The 26,129-nt window shown below is 42.6% G+C and overlaps 1 protein-coding gene across 1 annotated transcript in view; it reads right to left on the bottom strand.

The window, feature by feature from the left end:
- LOC140727983 (meprin A subunit beta-like) overlaps positions 1–26,129 on the bottom strand; it is a 100,602-nt gene that overhangs the window by 60,526 nt on the left and 13,947 nt on the right. Inside the window, exon 2 of the mRNA XM_073046052.1 lies at positions 25,592–25,761. Within this exon, the coding sequence (XP_072902153.1) occupies positions 25,592–25,761 (170 nt within the window). The remainder of the gene's footprint in view (positions 1–25,591; positions 25,762–26,129) is intronic.

Genomic DNA, 26,129 nt, shown 5'->3' with positions numbered 1-26,129 from the left:
GTTTGATAAGTTCTTGATTGGACATGGCACGGGGAGAAGGCTGAGGAGGGGCAAAAAGGATCAGCCATGATTGAATGGCAGAGCAGACTTGATAGACCAAATGGCCTATTTCTGTTCCTATGTCTTACTGTCTAATTGATTGGAAAACAACACTGGCAGGAATGACAGCAGAGCAGCAATAGCTGCAGTTTCTGGAAGCAATTCAGTAGGCATGGGATATATACATCCCAAAGAGGAAGAAGTATTCTAAAGGCAAGATGACACAACCACGGCTAACAAGAGAGGTCAAAGCCGACATAAAAGCCAAAAGGAGGGCATATAATAGAGCAAAAATTAGTGCAGAGTTAGAGGAACTTTTAAAACCCACCAGAAGGTAACTAAAATAGTCATTATGATGGTAAAGATAGAATCCGAAAGTTAGCCAATAATATCAAAGAGGATACCGGGAGTTTCTTCAGATATGTGAAGTGTAAATGAGAGGCAAGAGTGGATATTGAACCATTAGAGAACGATGCTCGAGAGGTAGTAATGGGGGACGTGGAATAGCAGACGAACAGAATAAGTATTTTACACCAGTCTTCACTGTGGAAGACACTAGCAGTGTGGTGGCGGTTCCAGGGGTGACAGGTCATGAAGTTACCATTATTAGAGAGGAAGTTCTTGGGAAACTGAAAGGTCTGAAGGTAGAGAAGTCAGCTGGACCAGATGGTGTATACCAGGGGTCACCAACCTTTTTTGCACCGCTGACCAGTTTAATATTGATAGTATTCTTGACTGGCCGACGGGGGGTAGGGGAGTGCGTGTGCTAATCACGACCGGAATACAGATGATAAGTCAACTAGAAGTCACTTATAAGTGGCTAATACACTCAATTTCGTTTCTAAAAGGGTCTATCTAACGAGTTTAATATTAAACACACAGCGCATATTTTCCTCGTACGAACATATAAAATCATTGTAACACACCAATATCGCTGAATCAGTGCAGCCCTGGACTTGTTTCCCTGCAACAAGACGGTCCCATCGCGGGGTGATGGGAGACAGCGATAGACAGCAACTGGACCCGAACTCCACCCTCCGCCCGCCCGCCCGCCACCAGACGCCTTGGCCAGGTGTGACTGGTCGTGGGTGGGGTGAGAGGACAAAGTAAGGTCCGGAGGTCCCCGTGCCAGGGCTGTGGCAGTCGCAGTCCGGAGAGAGCGACCGACCGAGCGAGGAGTATGAGCCCCCCGTAGGGAGGATCTATCGGCCGACATGTTTGTCTCGAGGGATGACTTTCAGTAGATCGCAGCGTGGAAGCTGCTCTGTTACTTCCGAAACCCTGAGCCTGAATTAGGTCGGCTGTGAATATTTTAGCACCGGGTTCCCCACAAACGTTCGGTGTGGTAAACAGGTTTAGATGGGGCGCCCATCTGCCGATGCTCCAGGCCAGTAGCATCGGATCTTCCCGCCGGCCGGTTACCCGAGGCCACTAGTGACCCCTGGCGCGAGAGTGTCACTGCATTTCGGCAACTGATGACCTCGTGTGGGTTCAAGTTCAACCGTGGGTGTGACAGGTGTGGTGAACTACATATACCTGTCTGGACACGACCCCTGCTGACTGCTCCTGTGGCTCCTCCCACAGACCCCGATATAAAGGCGATTGAGGCCTGAGCCTGGCCCTCAGTCTCCAGGATGTAGTATGGTGGTTAACTACTGCTTGTTCTTTCTTCCAATCAATGAAAGCTGATATCTCGCCTTCACGTCGCAGAGAGAGTTATTGATGGTGCATCAACAGGGAATGAGGAAAGGTGCAGCTGACTCATCATTTTATATCGCCAAACCATATTGTTTTCTTGTGGCCCAGCAGCACATGCTTTGTGGCCTGGTGGTTGGAAACCACTGGTGTACACCCCAAGCTGCTGAAAGACATGGCTGAAGAGATTGTGGAGGCATTAGTAATGATCTTTTGAGAATCACTAGATTCTGAAATGTTTCTATAGACTGGAAAATTGCAAATGTTACTCCACTCATCAAGAAGGGAGGGAGGCAGAAGAAAGGAAACTGTAAGCCAATTAATCTGACCTCAACGGTTGGGAAGATGTTGGAGTCTATTATTAAGGATGAAGTCTCAGGGTACTTGGAGGCACATGGTAAAATAGGCCATAATCAGAATGAGTTCCTCAAGAGAAAACCTTGTCTGAAAAACCTGCTGGAATTATTTGAAGAAATAACAAGCAGGATAGACAGAGGAGAATCTGTTAATGTTGTGTTCTTGAATTTTCAGATGGCATTTGACAAGGTGCCATACATGAAGCTGCTTAACAAGCTACGAGCCCTTGCCATTGCAGGACAGATTCTAGCATGGATAAAGCAGTGGCTGATTGGCAGGTGGCAAAGAGTCAAAATAAAGAGAGCTTTTCTGGTTGGCTGCTGGTGACTAGTGGTGTTCCACAGGGTCCATTTTGGGGCCAGTTCTTCTTAAGTTATATGTTAATAGGCTGTATCACTGTCTGGTATTGGGGGAGGGGAAGCTATTGCACAGGACCGAAAGAAGCTGCAGAGGGTTGTAAATTTAGTCGGCTCTATCTTGGATACCAGCCTACAAAGTACCTAAAGTACTTTAATAGGCGATGTCTCAGAAAGGCAGCATCCATTATTAAGGACTTCCAGGACCCAGGGCATGTCCTTTTCTCACTGTTACCATCAGGTAGGAGGTACAGAAGCCTGAAGGCACACACTCAGCGATTCAGGAACAGCTTCTTCCCCTCTGCCATCCAATTCCTAAATGGACATTGAACCCTTGAACATTACCTCACTTTATGAATGTATATTATTTCTGTTATTTGCATGATTTTTAATCAATTCAATATACATATACTGTAATTGATTTATTATTTTTTCTTCTATATTATGTATTACATTGAACTGCTGCTGCTAAGTTAACAAATTTCACAACACATGCCGATGATAATAAACCTGAGTCTTATTCTAATTCTGATAAATGATTTAGATAATGGAATTGATATAAAGTTTGTAGACAATATGAAAATAGGTGGAGCAGCAGGTCATTTTGAGGAAGTAGAGAGGATACAGGAGGATTTAGACAGATTAGGAGAATGGGCAAATAAATAGCAGATGGAATACTGTGTCGGGAAGTGTATGGTCGTGCATTTGGTGGAAAAAATGAAAGGATAGACGTATTTTCTTTTTGGAGAGAAAATACAAAACACTGAGGCACAAATGGACTTTGGAGTCCATGAATAGGATTCCCTAAAAGTTAATTTGCAGGCTGAGTTGGGTGGTGAGGAAGGCAAATGCGATGTTAGTATTCATTGAAGAAGGACTAAAATATAAAAGCAAGGATGTAATGTTGAGACTTTATGAAGCAATGGTGAGGCCTCACTTGGAGTATTGTGGGCCATTTGGGCCCCTTATCTTAGAAAGGATGTGCTGAATCTAGAGAGGGTTTAAAGTAGGTTTATGAAAAAGATTCCATGATTGAATGGCTTGCCATATGAAGAGCATTTGATGGCTCTTGGCTTTGTATTCACTCGAATTCAGAGGAATGAGGAGAGACCTAATTGAAACCTATTGAATGGTGAAAGGCCTCAATAGAGTGTATGTGGAGAGGATGATTCCTATGGTGGGAGAATCTATGATTGGAGGACGCAGCCTCAGAATAGAGGGGCATCATTATAGAATGGAGATGAGGAGGAATTTCTTTAGCCAGAGAGGGATGAGTCTGTGGAATACTTTGCCACAGGCATCTGTGGAGGCCAAGTCTTTGTGTATATTTAAGGCAGAGGTTGATTGGCCAGAGCATGAAGGGATGGGGGAGAGGCAGGAGACTGGGGCTGAGGAAAATTGGATCAGCCATGATGAAATGGTGGAGCAGGTTCCTTGGGCCAAATGTTCTAATCCTGCTCCTATATCTTATGTTTTTATGGAATGATACTAGCATGGATAAAACATTAGCTGATGGGCAAAGGCAAAGAGTGGGAATAAAGAGAGCCATTTCTGGATAGCTGCCTGTGACTAATGGTGTTCCACAGGGGTCTGCGTTTGGGCTGCTTTTTAACATTGTACGTCAATGATTTGTATGGTATAATGGATAGGTTTATGGCGATGTTTGAGGATGATACGAAGATAGGTGGAGGAGCAGGTAGTTTTGAGGAAGTAGAGAGGCTAAAGAAGGAGTTAGACAGATTAGAAGAATAGGCAAAGAAGTGGCAGATGGAAGACAGTGTCAGAAAGTATATGGCCATGCACTTATGGTACAAGAAGTAAAAGTGTAGGCTATTTCTAAATGGAGAGAAAATTGAAAATTCGGAGGTGCAAAGGGACTTGGCAGATCTCATGAAGGATTCCCTGAAGTTTAAGTTGCAGGCTGAGTTGGTGGTGAGGAAGGCAAATACAATATTAACATTAATTTTGAAAGAGCTACAATATAAAGCAAAGATGTAACATTGATGCTTTATAAAGAACTGGTAAGGCCTCGCTTGTAGTATTGTGGGCAATTTTGGGCCCTTATTTAAGAAAGGATGTATTAACAGTGGTGAGGTTTCAAAGGAGGTCCGAGAGAATGATTCTATGAATGAAAGGGTTACCATATGAGGTCTGATAAATGGCTCTGGACCTATAATCACTAGAATTAAGAAAAATGAGGGAAGACCTCATTGAGGCCTATCGAATGTTAAAAGGCAGAGTGGATGTGGAGAGGATGGTTCCTATGGTGGGAGAGTCTAAGACCAGAGGACCCAGCCTCAGGATATGGGACGTCTGCTTAGAACAGAGATGCAAAGGAACAGAGAGTGGTGAATCTGTGGAATTTATTATCGCAGGCAGCTGCGGAGTTCAAGTCATTGGGTATATTTTAGGCAGAGGTTGATAGATTCATGATTAGTCAGGGGATGCAGGGAGAAGGCAGGAGATTGGGGCTGAGAGGGAAATGGATCAACCATGATGAAATGGTGGAGCAGACTCACTGGGCCAAATGGACTAATTCTGCTCCTATATCTTATGGTCTTAAAAGTGGTCACTGTGCTGCTATGCTGAACTATGATTAGGATTGTGATAGTTGGTTCAAGAACTGAATGGTTGAAGCTGTTTTTGAACCTGATGGCATGGGACCTCAGTCTTCTGTATCTGCTGCCCAATGGTAGCTGTGAGATGTTGGGATGGACTGGATGGTGGGAAATTTTGATGATGAAAGATGCCTTCTTTAGTCGCTGCTTCCTGTAGAATCTACCGCTGGTGGGGAAGGATGTTTCACAGGGCGTATTGGGCTGAGTCCCTTATCCTCTGCAGCTTCTTACGTCCCTGCACATTCAAATTTCCATACCAGACCATGATGCACCAGAGAGATTAATTTCAGCAGTACATCTGTGAGGGTTTGCTAGAGTGTTTGGCGAATAATGAGCCTCCTTGAACTTCTAAGAATGTAAAGACTTTGGTGCCTACTTTGCACTGAAATTGACCATTTTTGCTTTTATTATATTTCTCTTGTACAAAATTGTATGTAACACCCTGGGAAAGGCTTCACTGGTAATATAATGGTCTTTCTGAAGCAGCATTTGGGTTATGGTTAGAGATAACAGGTGCTTTGGAATGTGAGCTGGGTCCTTTGTTCAGCAGGAGATGAAGAGAGAAGACATTGGAGGGAACTGTTCTTAGGATAAGAGCACAAAAACATGAGAAATAGGAGCAGGAGTAGGCCATCTATCCTGTCGAGCCTTGCTCCGCCATTCAATAAGAACATGGCTGATCTGGCCATGGACTCATCTCCACCTACCTGCCTTTTTCCCATAGCCCTTAATTCCCCTACTATGCAAAAATCTATTCAGCCTTGTCTTAAATATATTTGCTGAGGTAGCCTCCACTGCTTAATTGGGCAGAAAATTCCACAGATCCACCAGTCTCTGGGGAAAAGCAGTTCCTCCTCATCTCCATCCTAAATCTACTCCCCCCAAATCTTGAGGCTATATTCTCTAGTTCTAGTCTCACCTATCAATGGAAACAACTTTCCTGCCTCTGTCTCATCTATCCCTTTCATAATTTTATATGTTTCTATAAGATCTCCTTTCATTCTTTTAAATTCCGGTGAGTACAGTCCCAGGTGACTCAATCTCTCCTCATAGTCTACCACCCTCTTCTCCGGAAGCAACCTGGTGAACTTCCTTTGCATTGCCTCCAAAGCCAGTATATCCTCCCACAAGTAAGGAGACCAGAACAGCATGTGGCCTCACCAGTACCCTGTGTAGTTGCATCATAACCTCCCTGCTCTTGAATTCAATCCTTCTAGCAATGAAGGCCAACATTCCATTTGCCTTCTTGATAGACTGCTGCACCTGTAAACCAACCTTTTGTGATTCATTCACAAGCACTCCCAAGTCCCTCTGTAAACACAAAGTACTCTGCAGATGCTGTGGTCAAATCAAGATGTACAAAAAAGCTGGATGAACTCAGCAGGTCGGGCAGCATCCGTTGAAAGAAACAGTCAATGTTTCGGGTCGAGACGAAGTCCTGACGAAGGGTCTCGACCCGAAACATTGACTGCTTCTTTCAACGGATGCTGCCGGACCTGCTGAGTTCATCCAGCTTTTTTGTACGTCCCAAGTCCCTCTGCACAGCAACATGCTGCGATTTGTTACCATTACCACGACCCGGTGGGGAGATCGTGATTCGATGGAGCCAGGCAGTGAGATTGACTGAGGATCGGTGAATTGAGCTCCAACTGGTGCACATTTATTTGACTGTTTAATTTTAATCGGCCCTTTTTGGTTTTTCTCTTTCTTTTGAGATTCATAAATATAATTACTTTAATCATATGCAGTGTGCTGTCTGTTATTTCATGCACTGAGTTGTAACAGGGTAGCGTATTGCACAGCGTCCACACAAGCCGGAGTTCAGGAGGCGGGGAGAGCCATCTCAATCTCGCTGCTTTGGTGGGACCGGAGTCAGACTTATGCAATCAAGGAAAGGTTTCATGTACTTACGTTATAAATAATATGGTTTTCTAATGAATGCTGCTTATCTGATGTTACGTGCCTGTGATGCTACTGCAGGTAAGTTTTTTACTGCACCTGTGCAGTCATGTCCTTGTGCTTATTAGAATAAACTCGACTTTGACTTTGATTACAGCCTTCCAGACTTAACAATGAACTCTCCGACTTTAGGGAACTTCCCATTTCTTTTGGCCCTGACATCATGTTGGATTGGACTTTCTATTCCTGCTAGAATATTCAGGTTTGCTGGGCATGTCCCTCAACCTTGATATTAACACCCAAAGGTGGCACAGTGTCACAGCAGGCAGAGCCACTTTCTCGCCGTGCTGGAGGCCCGAGTTCAATCCTGACCTCGGCTGATGTCTATGTGGAGGCTGCCAGTTTGCCCTGTGATCAAGTGGGTTTCCTTTAGGGGCTCAGGTCTCCACAAGTATCCAAAGATGCATGGGTTGGTGATTAATTGGCTGCTTTAAGTTCCACCCCGCCCTCCTCGGTGTGTGGGTGAGTGATAGACTGTGGGAGGGGATGGTTGATGGGAGCATGGGGAGAATAATAATGGGATTTGTGTAAATGGTTGTTAGCTGGTCAGTGTGGATTGGTGGGGAGAAGGTCCTGTTTCTGTGCTGTGTGGCTGATTCTCTGTAACGTGTTTCAAAATGCACCCTCCAGCATTTTGTGTGTGTTGCATCAGGTTCAAGAACAGCTAATTCCCTTCAGCCATTTGATTCTTGAACCAAACAGCAAAACAGTAACTTCTGAAGGTTAACAACACTATTAGCACTTTGATTAATTGGCACTAAAATGGACTGTCCATTGCATCTCTGCATACATATAAGATAAGATAAAACTTTATCCATAAGGAGTTTATTGTTGCAAGCTTGTTCTGTCAGAAGATGTACTTTAAAATACAAAATGTAAGCAGTGAGGTACGAAGAAGAATCCAAAACGTGCAGTAAAAAGTAATAATGCAAAATACTGATGTGACAGTGAAACCGTATACTTATATACTTAAAGAGGAGGAGTTATAGAGTATTAACCACTTATAAATGACTTTTAGTTGACTTATCATCTGTATTCCGGTCGTGATTAACACATCCCCCACTACCCCCCCCCCCCCCCCCCCCCCCCCGTCGGCCGGTCCGCAAGAATACTGTCAATATTAAACCGGTCCGTGGTGCAAAGAAAGGTTGGTGACCCCTGTATAAAACCATTGCAACACACCAATATCACTGAATCAATGGAGCCCTGGGCTTGTTTCCCTGCAACAAGACAGTCCCATCGAGGGGTGATGGGAGACAGCGATACTCAAAGGGGGTTTCTTATGTCCAGTCTATTCCACAATTTAGTTTTTGTGGCTCTCAGCACTTGATTCTGTCCTGCTTGCTCATGTTTTTTTCACTCAAAAATATTCAACGTGCTTGTCTTTAAGTGCAGGGTGCTTGGACTTAAGGTGCCGAAGCAGTTTTGAGCGCTTCATTGTCTCATTAGACAGCAACCGGGCCCGAACTCCAGCCTCCCACCTGCCCGCCACCAGACGCCTTGGCCAGGTGCGGCTGGTTGTGGGCGGGGTGAGAGGACAAATAAGGTCCGGAGGTCCCTGTGCCGGGGCCGTGGCAGTTGCAGTCCTGAGAGAGTGACTGACTGAGAGAGGAGTGCGAGCCCCCCCCGTAGGTAGGTAGGATCTATTGGTCGACATAAGTTTGTCTCGAGGGATGACTTTCAGTAGATCGCAGCGAGGTAGCTGCTCTGTTACTGAAGGAACCCTGAGCCCGAATTAGGTTGTCTGCGAATATGTTAGCACTGGATTCCCCACGAACATTCGGTGTGGTAAACAGGTTCAGAGGCAGTGCCCATCCGTCCGTGCTCCAGGCCAGTTGCAACGGCACCTCCCGCCGGCTGTGCGAGGCGGCCAGTTACCCGAGGCCAACCAGTGATCTCTGGCACGAATGTATCACTGATTTTAGGCGACTGATGACCTCGCGTGCATTCAAGTGCAACAGTGGGCGTGACAGGGAATGAGGAAAGGAGCAGCTGACTTATATTGTTTCATATCGCCAAATCATATCGTTTCCTCACGGTCCAGTGGTTGGGGACCACTTATTTTATATGTTCATACGAGGAAAATACGCGCTGTGTGTTTAATATTAAATTCGTTAGATAAACTCTTTTAGAAACGAAATTGAGTGTATTAGCCACTTTTCAGTGACTTCTAGTTGACTTATCATCTATATTTCTGTCGTGATTAACACACCTCCCCCCCCCGTCGGCCGGTCCGCAAGAATACTGTCAATATTAAACTGGTCCGCGGTGCAAAAAAGGTTGGTGACCCCTGTTACCGCCACAGGGAGAAAGTGGTGCACCTCAGTGGAATCAGTCTGTTACCAAAGTTGCTTCTCTGTTTATCCAGTGTGTCACGGAGGGGGTGAGGGGGATTGTCCAAAATGCTGCGTAGCTTCTGCAGCATCCTCCTTTCAGACACCACCACCAGGTAATCCAGGGAATCCAGTTCCACCCCCAGAACAGAACTGGCCTTCCTCACGATCTTATCGATCTTCTTGGCATCAGCTGCTCTCCCCCTACTGCCGCAGCAGACTATAGCAGAGAATAGACTTGTGCATCTGACAATAAACTCGATTTTGCCTTTGACTTTAACTTTACCAAATCCTTAGGCAGTACATTTGAGATTCCAGTCACAATATAGGTGAGGGGTGGAGCATAGGAAATGATGGCGCCTAACGGTGACTCCTTTGCTTGCATCTTTGGAAACAGCTCTATTTCCATCTTTAATATCTCTATTTTTCCCTTTCAGGGTTCTTTTGAAGACCCTGACCTGGAGTTACACACTAACTTCAGTTCTTTGTGGGAATGGGATCCGTCCTCAGGATCCCATGACCATCCACTATTCGACATATCAAGGATGCAGCCTAGGAGACTAGTGCACCTCCGGGGTACCGGAATTTCATGGCTCTGGAGGCGTGCGAACTTGAGGTCGGTGCCTCTGCAGGAATCGGTGTGTTGTGGTAGATGGAAGATGTAAAGCAGCTAGCTAGCTGCTAGCTGTGTGCTCAGAGACATATAACATATAACAATTACAGCACGGAAACAGGCCATCTCGACCCTTCTAGTCCGTGCCGAACACTTACTCTCACTTAGTCTCACTGACCTGCACTCAGCCCATAACCCTCCATTCCTTTCCTGTCCATGTACGAATCTATTTTTTTTAAATGACAATATCGAACCTGCCTCCACCACTTCTACTGGAAGCTCGTTCCACACAGCTACCGCTCTCTGAGTAAAGAAGTTCCCCCTCATGCTAGCCCTAAACTTTTGCCCCTAACTCTCAACTCATGTCCTCTTGTTTGAATCTCCCCTACTCTCAATGGAAAAAGCCTATCCATGTCAACTCTATCTATCCCCCTCATAATTTTAAATACCTCTATCAAGTTTGAACCAGTTAGGTCTTTATTCTTTGGAGTGTAGAAGGTTGTAATTCGGTGACCAGAACTGTACACAGTACTCCAAATTCGGCCTCACCAATGCCTTGTGCAATTTTAACATTACATCCCAACTCCTAATACTCAATGCTCTGATTTATAAAGGCCAGCATACCAAAAGCTTTCTTCACCACCCTATCCACATGAGATTCCACCTTCAGGGAACTATGAACCATTATTCCTAGATCACTCTGTTCTAGTGCATTCCTCAATGCCCTACCATTTACCATGTATGTCCTATTTTGATTATTCCTACCAAAATGTACACCTCACACTTATCAGCATTAAACTCCATCTGCCATCTTTCAGCCCACTCTTCTAACTGGCCTAGATCTCTCTGCAAGCTTTGAAAACCTACTTCATTATCCACAATGACACCTACCTTAGTATCATCTGCATACTTACTAATCCAATTTACCACCCCATCATCCAGATCATTAACGTATATGACAAACAACAATGGACCCAGTACAGATCCCTGAGGCACACCACTAGTCACCAGCCTCCAACCTGACCAACAGTTATCCACCACTACTCTCTGACACCTCCCATCCAGCCACTGTTGAATCCATTTTACTAAATTAATACCTAACGATTGAAGCCCCTTAACTAACCTTCCATGCAGAACCTTGTCAAAGGCCTTACTGAAGTCCATATAGATAACATCCACTGCTTTACCCTCGTCAACTTTCCTAGTAACCTCTTCAAAATATTCAATAATATTTGTCAAACATTACCTTCCACGCACAAATCCATGTTGACTGTTCCTAATCAGACCCTGTCTATCCAGATAATTATATATACAATCTCTAAGAATACTTTCCATTAATTTACCCACCACTGACGTCAAACTTACAGGCCGATAATTGCTAGGTTTACTCTTAGAACCCTTTTTAAACAATGGAACCACATGAGCAATATGCCAATCCTCCGGCACATTCCCCGTTTCTAATGACATTTGAAATATTTCTATCAGAGCCCTTGATATTTCTACACTAACTTCCCTCAAGGTCCTAGGGAATATCCTGTCAGGACCCGGAGACTTATCCACTTTTATATTCTTTAAAAGCGCCAGTACTTTCTCTTCTTTAATCATCATAGTTTCATAGAACATAGAATAGTACAGCACATTACAGGCCCTTCAGCCCACAATGTTGTGCTGACCCTCAAACCCTGCCTCCCATATAACCCCCCACCTTAAATTCCTCCATATACCTGTCTAGTAGTCTCTTAAACTAATGTATCTGCCTCCACCACTGACTCAGGCAGTGCATTCCATGCACCAACCACTCTCTGAGTGAAAAACCTTCCTCTAATATCCCCCTTGAACTTCCCTCCCCTTACCTTAAAGCCATGTCCTCTTGTACTGAGCAGTGGTGCCCTGGGGAAGAGGCGCTGGCTGTCCACTCTGTCTATTCCTCTTAATATCTTGTACAACTCTATCATGTCTCCTCTCATCCTCCTTCTCTCCAAAGAGTAAAGCCCTAGCTCCCTTAATCTCTGATCATAATCCACACTCTCTAAACCAGGCAGCATCCTGGTAAATCTCCTCTGTACCCTTTCTAATGCTTCCACATCCTTCCTATAATGAGGTGACCAGAACTGGACACAGTACTTCAAGTGTGGCCTGACCAGAGTTTTATCCAGCTGCATCATTACATCATGTCTCTTAAACTCTATCCTTCGACTTATGAAAGCTAACACCCCATAAGCTTTCTTAACTACCCTATCTACCTGTGAGGCAACTTTCAGGGATCTGTGGACATGTACCCCCAGATCCCTCTGCTCCTCCACACTACCAAGTATCCTGCCATTTACTTTATACTCTGCCTCGGAGTTTGTCCTTCCAAAGTGTACCACCTCACACTTCTCCGGGTTGAACTCCATCTGCCACTTCTCAACCCACTTCTGCATCCTATCAATGTCTCTCTGCAATCTTCGACAATCCTCTACAATATTTACAACACCTTTGTGTCGTCTGCAAACCTGCCAACTCACCCTTCTACCCCCACATCCAGGTTGTTAATAAAAATCACGAAAAGTAGAGGTCCCAGAACAGATCATTATGGGAAACCACTAGTCACAACCCTCCAATCTGAATGTACTCCCTCCACCACAACCCTCTGCCTTCTGTAGGCAAGCCAATTCTGAATCCACCTGGCCAAACTTCCCTGGATCCCTGACTTTCTGAATAAGCCTACCATGTGGAACCTTGTCAAATACCTTACTAAAATCCATGTAGATCACATCCACTACACTACCCTCATCTATATGCCTGGTCACCTCCTCAAAGAACTCTATCAGGCTTGTTAGGCACGATCTGCCCTTCACAAAGTCATGCTGACTGTCCCTGATCAGACCATGATTCTCTAAATGCCCATAGATCCTATCTCTAAGAATCTTTTCCAACAGCTTTCCCACCACAGGCGTAAGGCTCACTGGTCTATAATTACCCAACCTATCCCTACTACCTTTTTTGAACAAGGGGACAACATTCACCTCCCTCCAATCCTCTGGTACCATTCCCATGGACAACGAGGACATAAAGATCCTAGCCAGAGGCTCAGCAATCTCTACCTTTGCCTCATGGAGCAGCCTGGGGAATATTCTGTCAGGCCCCGGGGACTTATCCGTCCTAATGTATTTTAACAACTCCAACACCTCCTCTCCCTTAATATCAACATGCTCCAGGACATCAACCTCATTCATATTATCCTCACTGTCATCAAGTTCCCTCTCAGTGGTGAATACCGAAGAGAAGTATTCATTGAGGACCTCGCTCATTTCCACAGCCTCCAGGCACATCTTCCCACTTTTATCCCTAATCGGTCCTACCTTCATTCCTGTCATCCTTTTGTTCTTCACATAATTGAAGAATGTCTTGGGGTTTTCCTTTACCCTACTCACCAAGGCCTTCTCATGCCCCCTTCTTGCTCTTCTCAGCCCCTTCTTATGCTCCTTTCTTGCTACCCTATATTCCTCAATAGACCCATCTGATCCCTGCTTCCTAAACCTCATGTATGCTGCCTTCTTCCACCTGACTAGATTTTCCACTTCACTAGTCACCCATGGTTCCTTCACCCTACCATTCTTTATCTTCCTCACCGGGACAAATTTATCCCTAGCATCCTGCAAGATATCCCTAAACATCGACCACATGTCCATAGTACATTTCCCTGCAAAAACATCATCCCAATTCACACCTGCAAGTTCCAGCCTTATAGCCTCATAATTTGCCCTTCCCCAATTACAAATTTTCCTGTCCTCTCTGATTCTATCCTTTTCCATGATAATGCTAAAGGTCAGGGAGCGGTGATCACTGTCCCCCAGATGCTCACCCACTGACATATCTGTGACCTGACCCGATTCGTTACCTAATACTAGATCTAGTATGGCATTCTTCCTAGTTGGCCTGTCAACATACTGTGACAGGAATCCATCCTGGACACACTTAACAAACTCTGCCCCATCTAAACCATTGGAACTAATCAGGTGCCAATCAATATTAGGGAAGCTAAAGTCACCCATGATAACAACCCTGTTATTTTGGCACCTTTCCAAAATCTGCCTCCCAATCTGCTCCTCGGTATCTCTGCTGCCACCAGGGGGCCTATAGAATACCCCCAGTAGAGTAACTGCTCCCTTCTTGTTCCTCACTTCCACCCATACTGACTCAAAAGAGGATCCTGCTACATTACCCACCCTTTCTGCAGCTGTAATAGTATCCCTGACCAGTAATGCTACCCCTCCTTCCCTTCCCCCCCTCTCTATCCCTTTTAAAGCACTGAAATCCAGGAATATTGAGAACCCATTCCTGCCCTGGTGCCAGCCAAGTCTCCGTAATGGCCACTACATCATAATTCCATGTATGTATCCAAGCTCTCAGTTCATCACCTTTGTTCCTGAAGCTTCTTGCATTGAAGTACTCACACTTTAGCCCTTCTACCTTACTACGTTTACACTCTTTATTCTGCTTCTCTTTCCTCAAAGCCTCTCTATATGTTAGATCTGGCTTTACTCCATGCACTTCTTTCACTGCTCTATCGCTCTGGGTCCCATCCCCCTTGCAAATTAGTTTAAACCCCCCCTGAACCATGCTAGCAAACCTACCTGCAAGGATATTTCTCCCCCTTGTATATACTATAATATTGTCATATACAATATGTACGTAATATTTGTACATAACTTCCCTACTTGTTTCCCTTACCTTACACAATTCAATATCCTTCTCCTTAGTGAATACTGAAGAAAAGAAATTGTTCAAAATCTCCCCCATCTCTTTTGGCTCCACACATAGATGTCCACTCTGATTCTCTAAGGGGCCAATTTTATCCCTCACTAAGACCTGAGTTCTTTGGGCACAGAGCTCGGAAAAAGTGACGCAACAGACTTTTAACATCGTAAATCAGCAGGTTGTTTGTTATCTCTCCCTGTTTGCTGTGAAATGGGAACACCTCTTTTTCCCTTATTAGGGGGAGAGAGAGAGAGAGAGAGAGAGAGAGAGCCTGTGGTATGTCGAATGCCGGGTGAACGAGTAGACTTTGGAGTACTGCGTCTGTGTCTTTATTGATGCTTTGCTGCATGCTTGAGCACTCGGTAGGGGGTGCCGATGCTTTTTTGCTGGGTGGGGGGGGGTCGTTGCTTTGCTGCTGCTTATGTATGGGAAGGGGAGCTGGGGGGGTCTTTGGGGTTCTAACATTTAACTGTCATTCATTCTTTGGGGCACTCCTTTGTTTTCGTGGATGTTTACGAAGAAAAAGTATTTCAGGATGTATTTCGTATACGTTTCTCTGATGTTAACTGTACCTTTGAAAAAAAACTTCTGGTTTTTCTGGTGACGTCATCGTCGAGAATGGCAGCATAAGTCACTAGCTCCTCTGGAAAAATGCGTATTAAGCCCTGTTAACCCATCAAATATAGTATTTTTTGAAAAATATTTGACCTGAAAAGAGGGGCAGGAATGGGGAAAAGAATGGAAATAAGAAAAGCGACACAGCGGAGCCTGCTGCCGAGAGGAGTGCAGCGAGCGGCTCTCCTACCCGACTGCGTGCTAGCGATGCGGATGCTGGCCTCATTCAGGTGAAGCGGTGAATATGATCGAAATCCTGAAAGAGATAAGGGAGTTCCAGAAAGAAATAAAGCAGCAGCTACATGATATTAAGTCAGAACTCGCCAATGTCAATCGAAAAATAGCGTTGGCAGAGATTCGAATTGAGAAGGTGGAAGATCGTGTTCAAAACGTTGAACGAATACTGAGTAAGACGATAAAAATATTACATCACCAAGAAGGTAAACTGCTTGACCTGGAGTGAAGATCACAACGGCAAAATATCAGCATCTACAATGTTCCCGAAGGAGCGGAGGGCTCGTCTATGACGGAGTTTGTTGGAAAGTTGCTGCGGGACACGCTGGAGCTTCCCTCAACTATGGAGCTGGAAATTGAGAGGACGCATCACATGTTAGTCCCGAAGTCTACCCAAGATAAGCCACGTTCAATAATAATTAATTTCCTTCGGTACAGCACCAAGGCGGAGATTCTACAAAGGGCCTGGGGTAAAAAGAGAGTGCTTTTAGATGATAAAGTAATATATTTTGACCAAGATTACCCCCCCCCCCCCCCGCGGTCCTGCAGAAACGTAAAGAATACTCTGAAGTAAAGCGAGTACTAAAACAAAAAAAGATTAGATTTCATCTCCGTACCCTGCTAAACTTCGAGTGTTTTATGGAGACGGGACGCGGTTGTACCAGATAGTGGAAGAAGCGACTACAAATATGAAGGCCAGAGGGTCGCCCGTCAGCGTGATCAAACCGAGAGAAAGCCTGGCAGAGGAATTATCCTGCTCTGCTTGGGAAATAGTGCGAGAATTGAGAAGGCAGGAGACGGAAGGAGATCGAGAAAAGTATATCAGGAAGAGACTGGGAGTTTCCCAAAGACAGTTCTCACCCCCTTCAGAAGAGCCATAATGTTTGGCTAACTTTAAAAATGTTGAGAAGCTAAATGGAAGCAAAAGTAGATGGTAATATACCTATCTCAACAAAATACTTATTATAATGTGGATTTTATATTACTTAGTTGTTATTCTTTATTCGCACACTTACTCCTTTTTCCCCACCAAAATGAGAATATATATATGTGTGTGTATGTATGTAATATATATATGTGTGTGTGTGTATATATATATATATATATAGGAGGATTACACAGGGAAGACTTTTCTGTGTAATGGATTTGTTCACTGACTTTTATGAATACTGCAATGGGGACCCTCAACTCACAAGTAGGAGGGGTTATCCCTCACAGCTAGACATTTCCTCTAGCTCAACACAGGATCATCTACTAGAGACCTCAGCCTTGGAATCACACGTCCGTTGCCATTTGTGTTATTATTTGCGTTTCTTGGTTCTTGTTTGTGCAGGGAGTAGATCGATCAAGTTTTATTCTAATTTCAATGATACATTGACAGATAAATACAGATGACTAAGGACAAAGTAAAATTCATTACTTTTAATGTAAATAACATAAGAACATAAGAGATAGGAGCAGGAGTAGGCCAATCGGCCCCTCAAGCCTGCTCCGCCATTCAACAAGATCATGGCTGATCCAATCTTAACTCTAGTTTTCACCGAATCCCACAAGGCAACAGTGCCAACCAACAGGGCACCATGCCGCCCATTTTATTTTATTATTCATCCCGCCCAAACCCATGTGATCACCCGGGGAAAAAAAACCGAGTTGCCAATTGAGGAGAAAAAATCTGGAAAATTCCTCTCTGACCCATCCAGGCTATCGAAAACTGGTCCAGGAGATCACATGGCTGATCTAAACCTAGCCTCATGTCCACTTACCTGCTCACTCACCGTATCCCCTAATGCCATTTTTATCCAGGAAAATGTCTTATCTCCGTTTTGAATTTATTGAGTGTAGTAGCTTCCACAGCTCTCTGGGGCAGTAAATTCCACAGCCCCACTACCCTCTGAGTGAAGAAATTTCTCCGCATCTCAGTCCTGGAACGGCATCCCCTTATTTTAAGATTATGCCCCCTAGTCCTAGTTTCACCCATCATTGGGAACATTCTCCCCACATCCACCCGATCAAGCCCCTTCACAATCTTATATGTTTCAATAAGATCGCCTCTCATTCTTCGGAACTCCAATGAGTAGAGTCCCAATCTACTCAGCCTCTCATCATACATCAACCCACCCATCCCCGGAATTAACCTAGTGAACCTTCTCTGCACTGCCTCGAGAGCCAGTATGTCCTTTCTTAAATATGGACACCAGAACTGCACGCAGTACTCCAGGTGTGGTCTCACCAATACCTGGTACAACTGCAGTAAGACCTCCCTGTTCTTATACTCCATCCCCCTAGCAATAAAAGCCAGCATTCCGTTGGCCTTCTTGACCACCTGCTGCACTTGCATACTAACTTTTTGTGTTTCCTGCACCAGGACCCCCAGATCCCTTTGCACAGAAGCACTTTCCAGTTTCTCTCCAGTTAGATAATAACTTGCTCTATTATTTTTCCTGCCAAAGTGCAAGACCTCACACTTGTCAGTATTATATTTCATCTGCCAAATGTCTGCCCAATCACTCAGCCTATCTATGTCCCCCTGCAGGGTTTCAATGTCCTCCGCACTCATTACGCTCCCTCCCATCTTTGTGTCATCAGCAAACTTCGATACGTTGCACTTAGTCCCTTTCTCCAAATCATTAATATAGATTGTAAAGAGTTGGGGTCCCAACACCGACCCCTGCGGAACACCACTAGTCACCAACTGCCAGTCTGAGAATAAACCATTTATCCCAACTCTCTGTTTTCTGTTAGAAAGCCAATCCTCCACCCATGCCAGAATATTATCCCCAATCCCATGATTTTTTACTTTAAGTAATAATCTTTCGTGTGGCACCTTGTCAAATGCCTTTTGGAAGTCCAAATACACCACATCCACTGGTTCCCCTTTATCTACCCTATATGTTATGTCCTCAAAGAACTCCAACAAATTTGTCAAACATGACTTCCCTTTTGTAAAGCGATGCTGACTTTGTCCTATTAAGCTATGTTTATCCAAATGCCCTGTTACTGTTTCCTTAATTATCGATTCCAACGTTTTGCCAACCACTGATGTTAGGCTAACTGGCCTATAATTCTCAGCCTTCTGTCTATTGCCCTTTTTAAATAAAGGAGTTACATTAGCATTTTTCCAATCTGCCGGAACCATTGCTGAGTCCAGCGAGTTTTGAAAAATTATCACTAATGCATCCTCAATCCCGACCGCCACTTCCCTTAAGACCCTAGGATGCAAGCCATCCGGTCCAGGGGATTTATCCACCTTCAGTCCCATTAATTTATCAAGTACCATTTCCTTGGTGATTTGAATCGTAGTTAGCTTCTCTCCCCCTAGAGCCCCCTGTTTATCCAGTGTTGGGATATTTTGAGTGTCCTCTACTGTAAAAACTGATACAAAATATTTGTTCAGCGTTTCCGCCATCTCCAAGTCCCCTACCATTAATTTCCCGGTCTCATCTTCTAGGGGACCAACATTTACTTTAGCCACCCTTTTTCTTTTTATGTAACTATAAAAACTCTTATTATCTGCTTTTATGTTTTTCGCCAATTTACTTTCATAATCTATCTTCCCCTTCTTAATCAATCTTTTTGTTATTTGCTGCTGATCTTAAAAGCTTCTCGAACTTCAATCTTCCCACTAGATTTAGCTACCTTATATAACTTTCTTTTTAGTCGTATACTTTGCTTTATTTCTTTACTTAGCCACGGATAACTATTTTTTTCTTTTACACCCTTTTTTCTTCAGTGGAATATATTTTTCTTGCTAGTTGTAAAATAACTCCTTAAATATACACCACTGATCAAGTACCGATCTACCCTTTAATCTATTTTCCCAATCCATCTTAAGCAATTCCGCTCTCATACCATCATAGTCTCCTTTATTTAAGCTCAGTACGCTTGTTTGAGATCCAACCCTCTCATCCTCTAATTGAATATGGAATTCGACCATGTTATGGTCACTCATTCCAAGGGGATCCTTTACTAGGATATTTTGTATTAGTCCTGTCTCATTACACTGGACCAGATCTAAGACTGCTTGCCCCCTTGTCGGCTCAGTAACGTATTGTTCAAGGAACCCATTCCGAATACACTCAATAAACTCTTCTTCAAGGCTGCCGTGTCCGACTTGATTAGTCCAGTCAATATGAAAGTTAAAATCCCCCATAATTATAGCTGTTCCCTTATTACAAGCCCCAACTATTTCCTGATTTATGGCTCCGACCAACTGAGGCTGTTTGGAGGCCTATAGACTACTCCCACCACTGCTTTTTTCCCTTTACTATTTCTTATTTCTACCCAAATTATTTTGTTATCCTGATCCTTTGAGCCAATATCATTTCGCTTTATTGCAGTGATTTCTTGCTTTAGTAACATAGCCACCCCACCTCCTTTTCCTTCTTGCCTGTCTCTCCTAATTGTCGAATACCCTTGCATGTTTTATTCCCAGTCCTGGTCACCCTGCAGCCATGTTTCCGTAATTGCCACAATATCATAACCATTCGTAATTATTTGTACCGTCAACTCATCAATTTTATTCCTAATACTACGTGCATTCAAATAAAGGACTTTCAAATATGTTTGACACTTATTTCCTACCTTTTCCTTTTGTACAACTTTACGCTTATCTCCGTACATTCTTTCCCCTCCTGACACACTCTGTCTTCTCATTCCTCCACTTTTACCTACATCCATTACCTTCTCCATTGTCTTTTTAATTATTTGCTCTCTAGAATTCTCCCCCCCCCCCCCCACTAGCTGGTTTAAAGACCTCTCTGCAGCCCTAGTTATATGATTCGCCAGGACACTAACCCCAGCCCGGTTCAGGTGAGGCCCGTCCCTCCAGAACTGTTCTCTCCTGTCCCAGTACTGGTGCCAGTGTCCCAAGAAACAAAACCCACTTCTCCCACACCAGTCTTTGAGCCACGCATTTAACTCCCTAATTTTATTTAACCTAGCCAAATTTGCTCGTGACTCAGGTAATAATCCAGAGATTATTACCCTTGAGGTTCTGTTTTTTAATTTGACCCCTAGCTGCTCATATTCCTGTAACAGAACCTTCTTCCTTGTCCTATCTATGTCATTAGGACCGATGTGTACTAAGAAAACTGCAAGTTTCTCTCCAGCCCAGAAGAGATGTCCTTAACCCAGGCACCAGGCAGGCAACATAGCCTTCGGGACTCTTGCTCTCGGTTGCAGAGAACCCTATCTATCCCCCTGACGATACTGTCCCCTATTACTACAACATTTCTATTGACTCCCCCCTCTGGAATGGCCCCCCACTCCACGGTGCTATGGGCAGGTTGCTCATCCTCCCCACAGTCCCCGCTCCTGCCCTCACAGGGAGTTAAAGCCTCGAATCTGTTGGACAAGAGCAAGGCCTGCATCTCCTCCAGCTATTAAGTCCAATCAAACGTAAGAGTATTTTATCCAAAATGAAAAAAGAACAAGCCCATGTAGTATTTTTACAGGAAACTCATTTAAGTGATAATGAGCATAAAAAACTAAAGAGAATGGGCTTCATTAATTTGTTTTTCTCCTCACATAAATCAGGACATAGGAGAGGAGTTGCTATTCTTATCTCAAGTAAGCTAACGTTTGAAAAAGTATTCAAAATAGAAGATAAAGAGGGCAGATATATTCTGGTAAGGGGGAAAATAGATGGAAATTCAGTTACTCTATTGAATATATAAGCACCTCTGGGAAGTGATATTGGTTTCTTTCAGAAAATTACTGATATTATGGTAACGGAAACAGAAGGTCTCCTGATATGTGGGGGAGACTTAAATTTACAATTACAACCAAACTTAGACTCTTCCAATAGAAAAACCTATGAAACAAAATCTTTACATAAGAAAGTTAATACACATTTTGAGGATGTTGGTTTAATTGATATATGGAGGGATCTTTTCCCCAACAGAAGGGATTACACTCATTATTCTGCTCCCCATTCTGTATATACAAGAATAGACTATTTCATAACATTTGGAAAAGACAAAGACAAAATAAACACCTGTGGAATTGGGACAATAAATGTAAGTGACCATGCACCTATATATCTATCTGTTGATTTTGACCTACAACCAAAGAATACTATTTGGAAACTAAATTCAAGTCTATTCAATGATCCATACTTTAAGGAACAAATTAAAAAAGAAATTGGTCTCTACTTAGAACTTAATGATAATGGAGAGGTTTCACCTCCCATTTTATGGGATACTCTGAAGGCGGTCTTAAGAGGGAAGATTATAGCAATATCTTCATATAAGAAAAAATAAGGAATAAATCATTAGAGGAATTACAAAATAGGCTGAAGGAACTAGAGAAAAAACACAAATTGAATTTGGCACAGGATACATTTGGGGAAATTAAAAGAATTAGGAATGAAATTAATAGTTTGGCTATGCAAGAAATCAGGAAAAATTTAATGTTTCTGAAACAGAGATGCTATGAAAGTGGATCAAAATCTATGAAAATACTGGCATGGAAACTGAAAAAAAAAATAGCAGAAAATACAATTCATAGAATTAGGGACCCAAGAACGAAAATGATAAAAAATAAGCTAAGTGAAATTCAAGAAGCTTTTGAAGTGTTTTACAAAACTCTATATTCCAAAGTTCCAGGGGGAAGCATAACCCAAATTGACACCTTCTTGAATTCTCTAGAGTTACCCACTTTAAGCGAAGAACTAAGTAGAACGATGACTGCTGACATAACTGAAGTTGAATTAAAAGCTGCAATTTGAAGGCTTAAATTAAGCAAGTCACCAGGATCAGATGGGTATACGGCAGAGTGGTACAATTTAAAAATGAGTTAATTCCTGTTTTACTCCCCACACTGAACTGGGCTCTAAAAAAGGCACAAATGCCACCCAGTTGGAAGGAAGTGATAATCTCAGCTATACCAAAAGAAGGCAAGGATAAAATGGAATGCGGGTCATTTAGACCAATATCCATTCTTAATGTAGATTATAGATTATTTACCTCCATCATGGCCAAACGATTAGAGGAGTTTCTACCCATACTGATATGTAATGATCAGACAGGTTTTATACGACAATGCCAGACACAAGACAATATACGAAGGACACTTCACATTATGGATCATATACAAAAAAAATAAAATCAAGCAATAGTGATAAGTGTGGATGCTGAAAAAGCATTTGATTTGGTTAATTGGAATTTTCTTTACAGAGTTTTACATAGATTTGGTTTCCAAGACACAATTATTAAAACTATACAGACACTATATGACAATTCTACTGCTAGGATTAAAATCAATGGATATTTATCGAATAGTCTTACCCTAGAAAGGGGCACGAGACAGGGTTGTGCATGGTCACCATTACTCTTCGTGTTATATCTGGAACCATTAGCTCAATACATCAGACAAAATGAAGATATCAGGGGAATTACTATTAAAGGGACAGAGCATAAATTGGCTTGTTATGCAGATGACATTTTGATGTATCTAGGGCAACCAACATACTCTTTACCTAAATTGATGCAGTCCTTTGAACAATATGGTCAATTATCAGGATACAAGATCAGCATAGATAAAACCCAATTACTTTCATATTACTATAGCCCACCAAGAGAAATTGAAAGTAAATACCACTGGGCATGGGACACAGAGTCTTTCAAATATTGGGCATCATTATGCCAAAAGATTTGGCAAAATTATCAGAATGTAATTATCAGCCTTTATATAAAAAAAATTAAGGAAGATGTGGAAAGATGGAACCTGATTCCTTTTTTCAGTCTCAGTTCAAGGATTGAGTCTATTAAAATGAATATACTGCCCAGACTGTTATATCTCTTTCAGACCCTACCAATAGAGATGAATCAAAATCAATTCAATGAATGGAAAAAGATGTTATCAAGGTATATTTGGCAGGGTAAAAGGCCTAGAGTTCGTCTCAAAACTTTGCAATTAGCAAAGGAAAAGGGAGGATGGGGCCTACCTTCTCTTAGAGATTATTATTTTGCAGCACAGTTGAGAGCTGTGATATGTTGATGTAACCCATCATATGACGCTCAATGGAAAAACATTGAGGAGTGGGTACTTCCCATCCCCATACAAGCAACGTTGGCTGATAACAACCTGCAAAGGTACATAAATACTATTGATAACCCATGGGTGAAATTGACTCTTAAAATATGGAAAACTACTATAAAAGAATATAATCTAGAGAGAGATATTGCAATTCTTAAATGGTGTACATATGACTCGGATTTTACACCAAATAAATTGGATGCTAAATTTAAGGACTGGACAGCTAAAGGAATAACAGTTCTTTGCAACATAATGAAAGAAGGAACACTGTTCAGTTTTGAAATGCTTAAAGAGAAACACTTATTAGAAAAACAAGATTTCTATCGGTATTTACAGATGCGACAATATGTTAATAAGACGCTTAAAAATGTAACCAAGGCAAGTACATGCTTGATAGAGCTCTTTAGAAAAGCATTTAATTCAGATAATGGTAGTAGAATCATTTCAAGCATATATAAGGGTTTGTCAAATCTTAAAACACATTGGACTTCATACATTAAAACAAAATGGGAGAAGGAAGGAGGGATAATTATATCTGAGGAAGAATGGACAACAATATGGAGGTATCAATAGAAGTGTACCAGTTCACAGAAATGGAGGGAGTTTGGATGGAAAAACGTAATAAGGTATTTTATTACACCCTCTCAGAAATCCCATTATGATAGTAACCTCCCTGTTTGCTGGAGAAATTGTGGAAATCAAAATGCAAATCATTATCATATTTTTGGGCTGCCCTGTTATCAAAAACTATTGGAGGGGAATACACAATGCCCTACAAGACATCTTTAAATGTGAAATACCCTTAGAGAGTAAGACCATATATTTTGGATATATACCTCAAGAATGGTTGAAAAGAGATAAATATTTAATGAATATACTGCTGTTGGCTGGTAAAAAGACTCCTACCAGGAAATGGTTATCACAGGAGAGCCCAACTTTAAGTACGTGGATGGAAATTACAATGGACATTTACAAAATGGAGAAGATAACAGCATCTGTTAATCATAAGCTGGAACAATTTGATTCATACTGGGAAAAATGGTTTAACTACATAATGCGTCATAGGCCTGATTTTATTCTCACAAATCAATGAATATGTTGTAAAAAAAGATTACTCCCTACTTGTACATAGTTTTCTCCTTTTGCTTGTTTTTTTTCTTTCTGCTCTTTTCTATGTGTATACCTCAGATAAATACTTTGTGGAGATTTGTGATATATATGACAATATATGATATATATTTGTGATATATATGATATATATGTACAGTGTCTGAAATACATCTTATGGAAATGTTTGTTTGATGATGAACTTCAATAAAAAATAAATTACAAAAAAAAAGAAGAAAAAAACTTCTGATCCCCTCAGAAGTTCTTACTCCTCACCTTAAATGTGTGCCCTCTGGTCATAGATAGCTCTACCTTAGAGGGAGAATCCAATCTCTCTGTCTCCACTGTATCTGTGCCCCTCATTATGTTATATATCTCTATCAGGCTTCACCTCAACCTCCTCTGCTCCAAGAAGAACAAGCCCACACTATCTAATCTCTCCTCAGGACTGACAGAAGAACTGTGGAGTGTCCTCTAACATGGTTATCTTTGGAAATAAATGTCTGTACCACATTTTACACACAATGCTGTCCATGTTTTGATCCTGACTAGCAGGTCCACCATGGACTTGAGCACTATGTAAGGAAGGTTGCATTATTATTCCTCCAACATGTTAATCAATCTGCCTTACCTCAGTATTGTATCTAACCTCCTCTAAATGTCCCATTGGAGTGAAGCTTACCTACAGCAGCAAAGGGAAACCATTCAAGCTGCCTTTTCTTTTAACCAGAAGCAAGCCCACTCCAACGTCAGTCACTCGGGTGCAGGACGCACTTTGTTGCTGGATTATAAGACTCATGCAAACTTTGCAAAGCAGCTAACAGTTAGTGGTTATAAGCTGCTCCCTATAAGCATAAAGCCACTGACATTGAATCATTAACTTACCAAATCTAGTGGGATAGCTGAAACTGCAAAACAGCAGAAGGACAGGCAGAGAAAGCAGGAAACCATTCTGTCCGATGTCCAGCAAACAACGTGCTTCTGATGTGCATTTGTCTTCTTGTGCTTTAGGACTTTAGCCTCTGAGATGTTGACTTCAGCGAGAACTTTGGCACCTTTTCAGGAAGAAAACACGAATAAACGAAGATTGCACTTCTCCTTCCAGCTACTTTCAGGTGTGAATTTGGGTAACTACCTCGGGTATTGTTTTGTGACATCACACTTGTACTGGTTGGATACTTCAAATTCCAGTCCAGAAGTTTTGAGTTAACTACAAATGTTCCTTTATCCTAACTTGAAGTCTTCTCATTTTATCTACCACTGATCCAGGGAAAAGTTCTCCTCCCCGTCTATTCTATCTATCCCCATCATAATTTTATACTGTATATCTCAACTATGACCCCTCCAAACCTCCTCTACATTGAGGTAAATAGTACCAGCCTATGCAATCTCTCATAGCTCAAGCTTTGCAATCCAGCAATAT

This window comes from Hemitrygon akajei, chromosome 1 (assembly GCF_048418815.1).
Source record: "Hemitrygon akajei chromosome 1, sHemAka1.3, whole genome shotgun sequence".
Lineage (NCBI taxonomy): Eukaryota > Metazoa > Chordata > Chondrichthyes > Myliobatiformes > Dasyatidae > Hemitrygon > Hemitrygon akajei.
The sequence above is the reverse complement of the archived record's forward strand: the minus strand, read 5'-3'. Positions and strand labels throughout refer to the sequence as shown.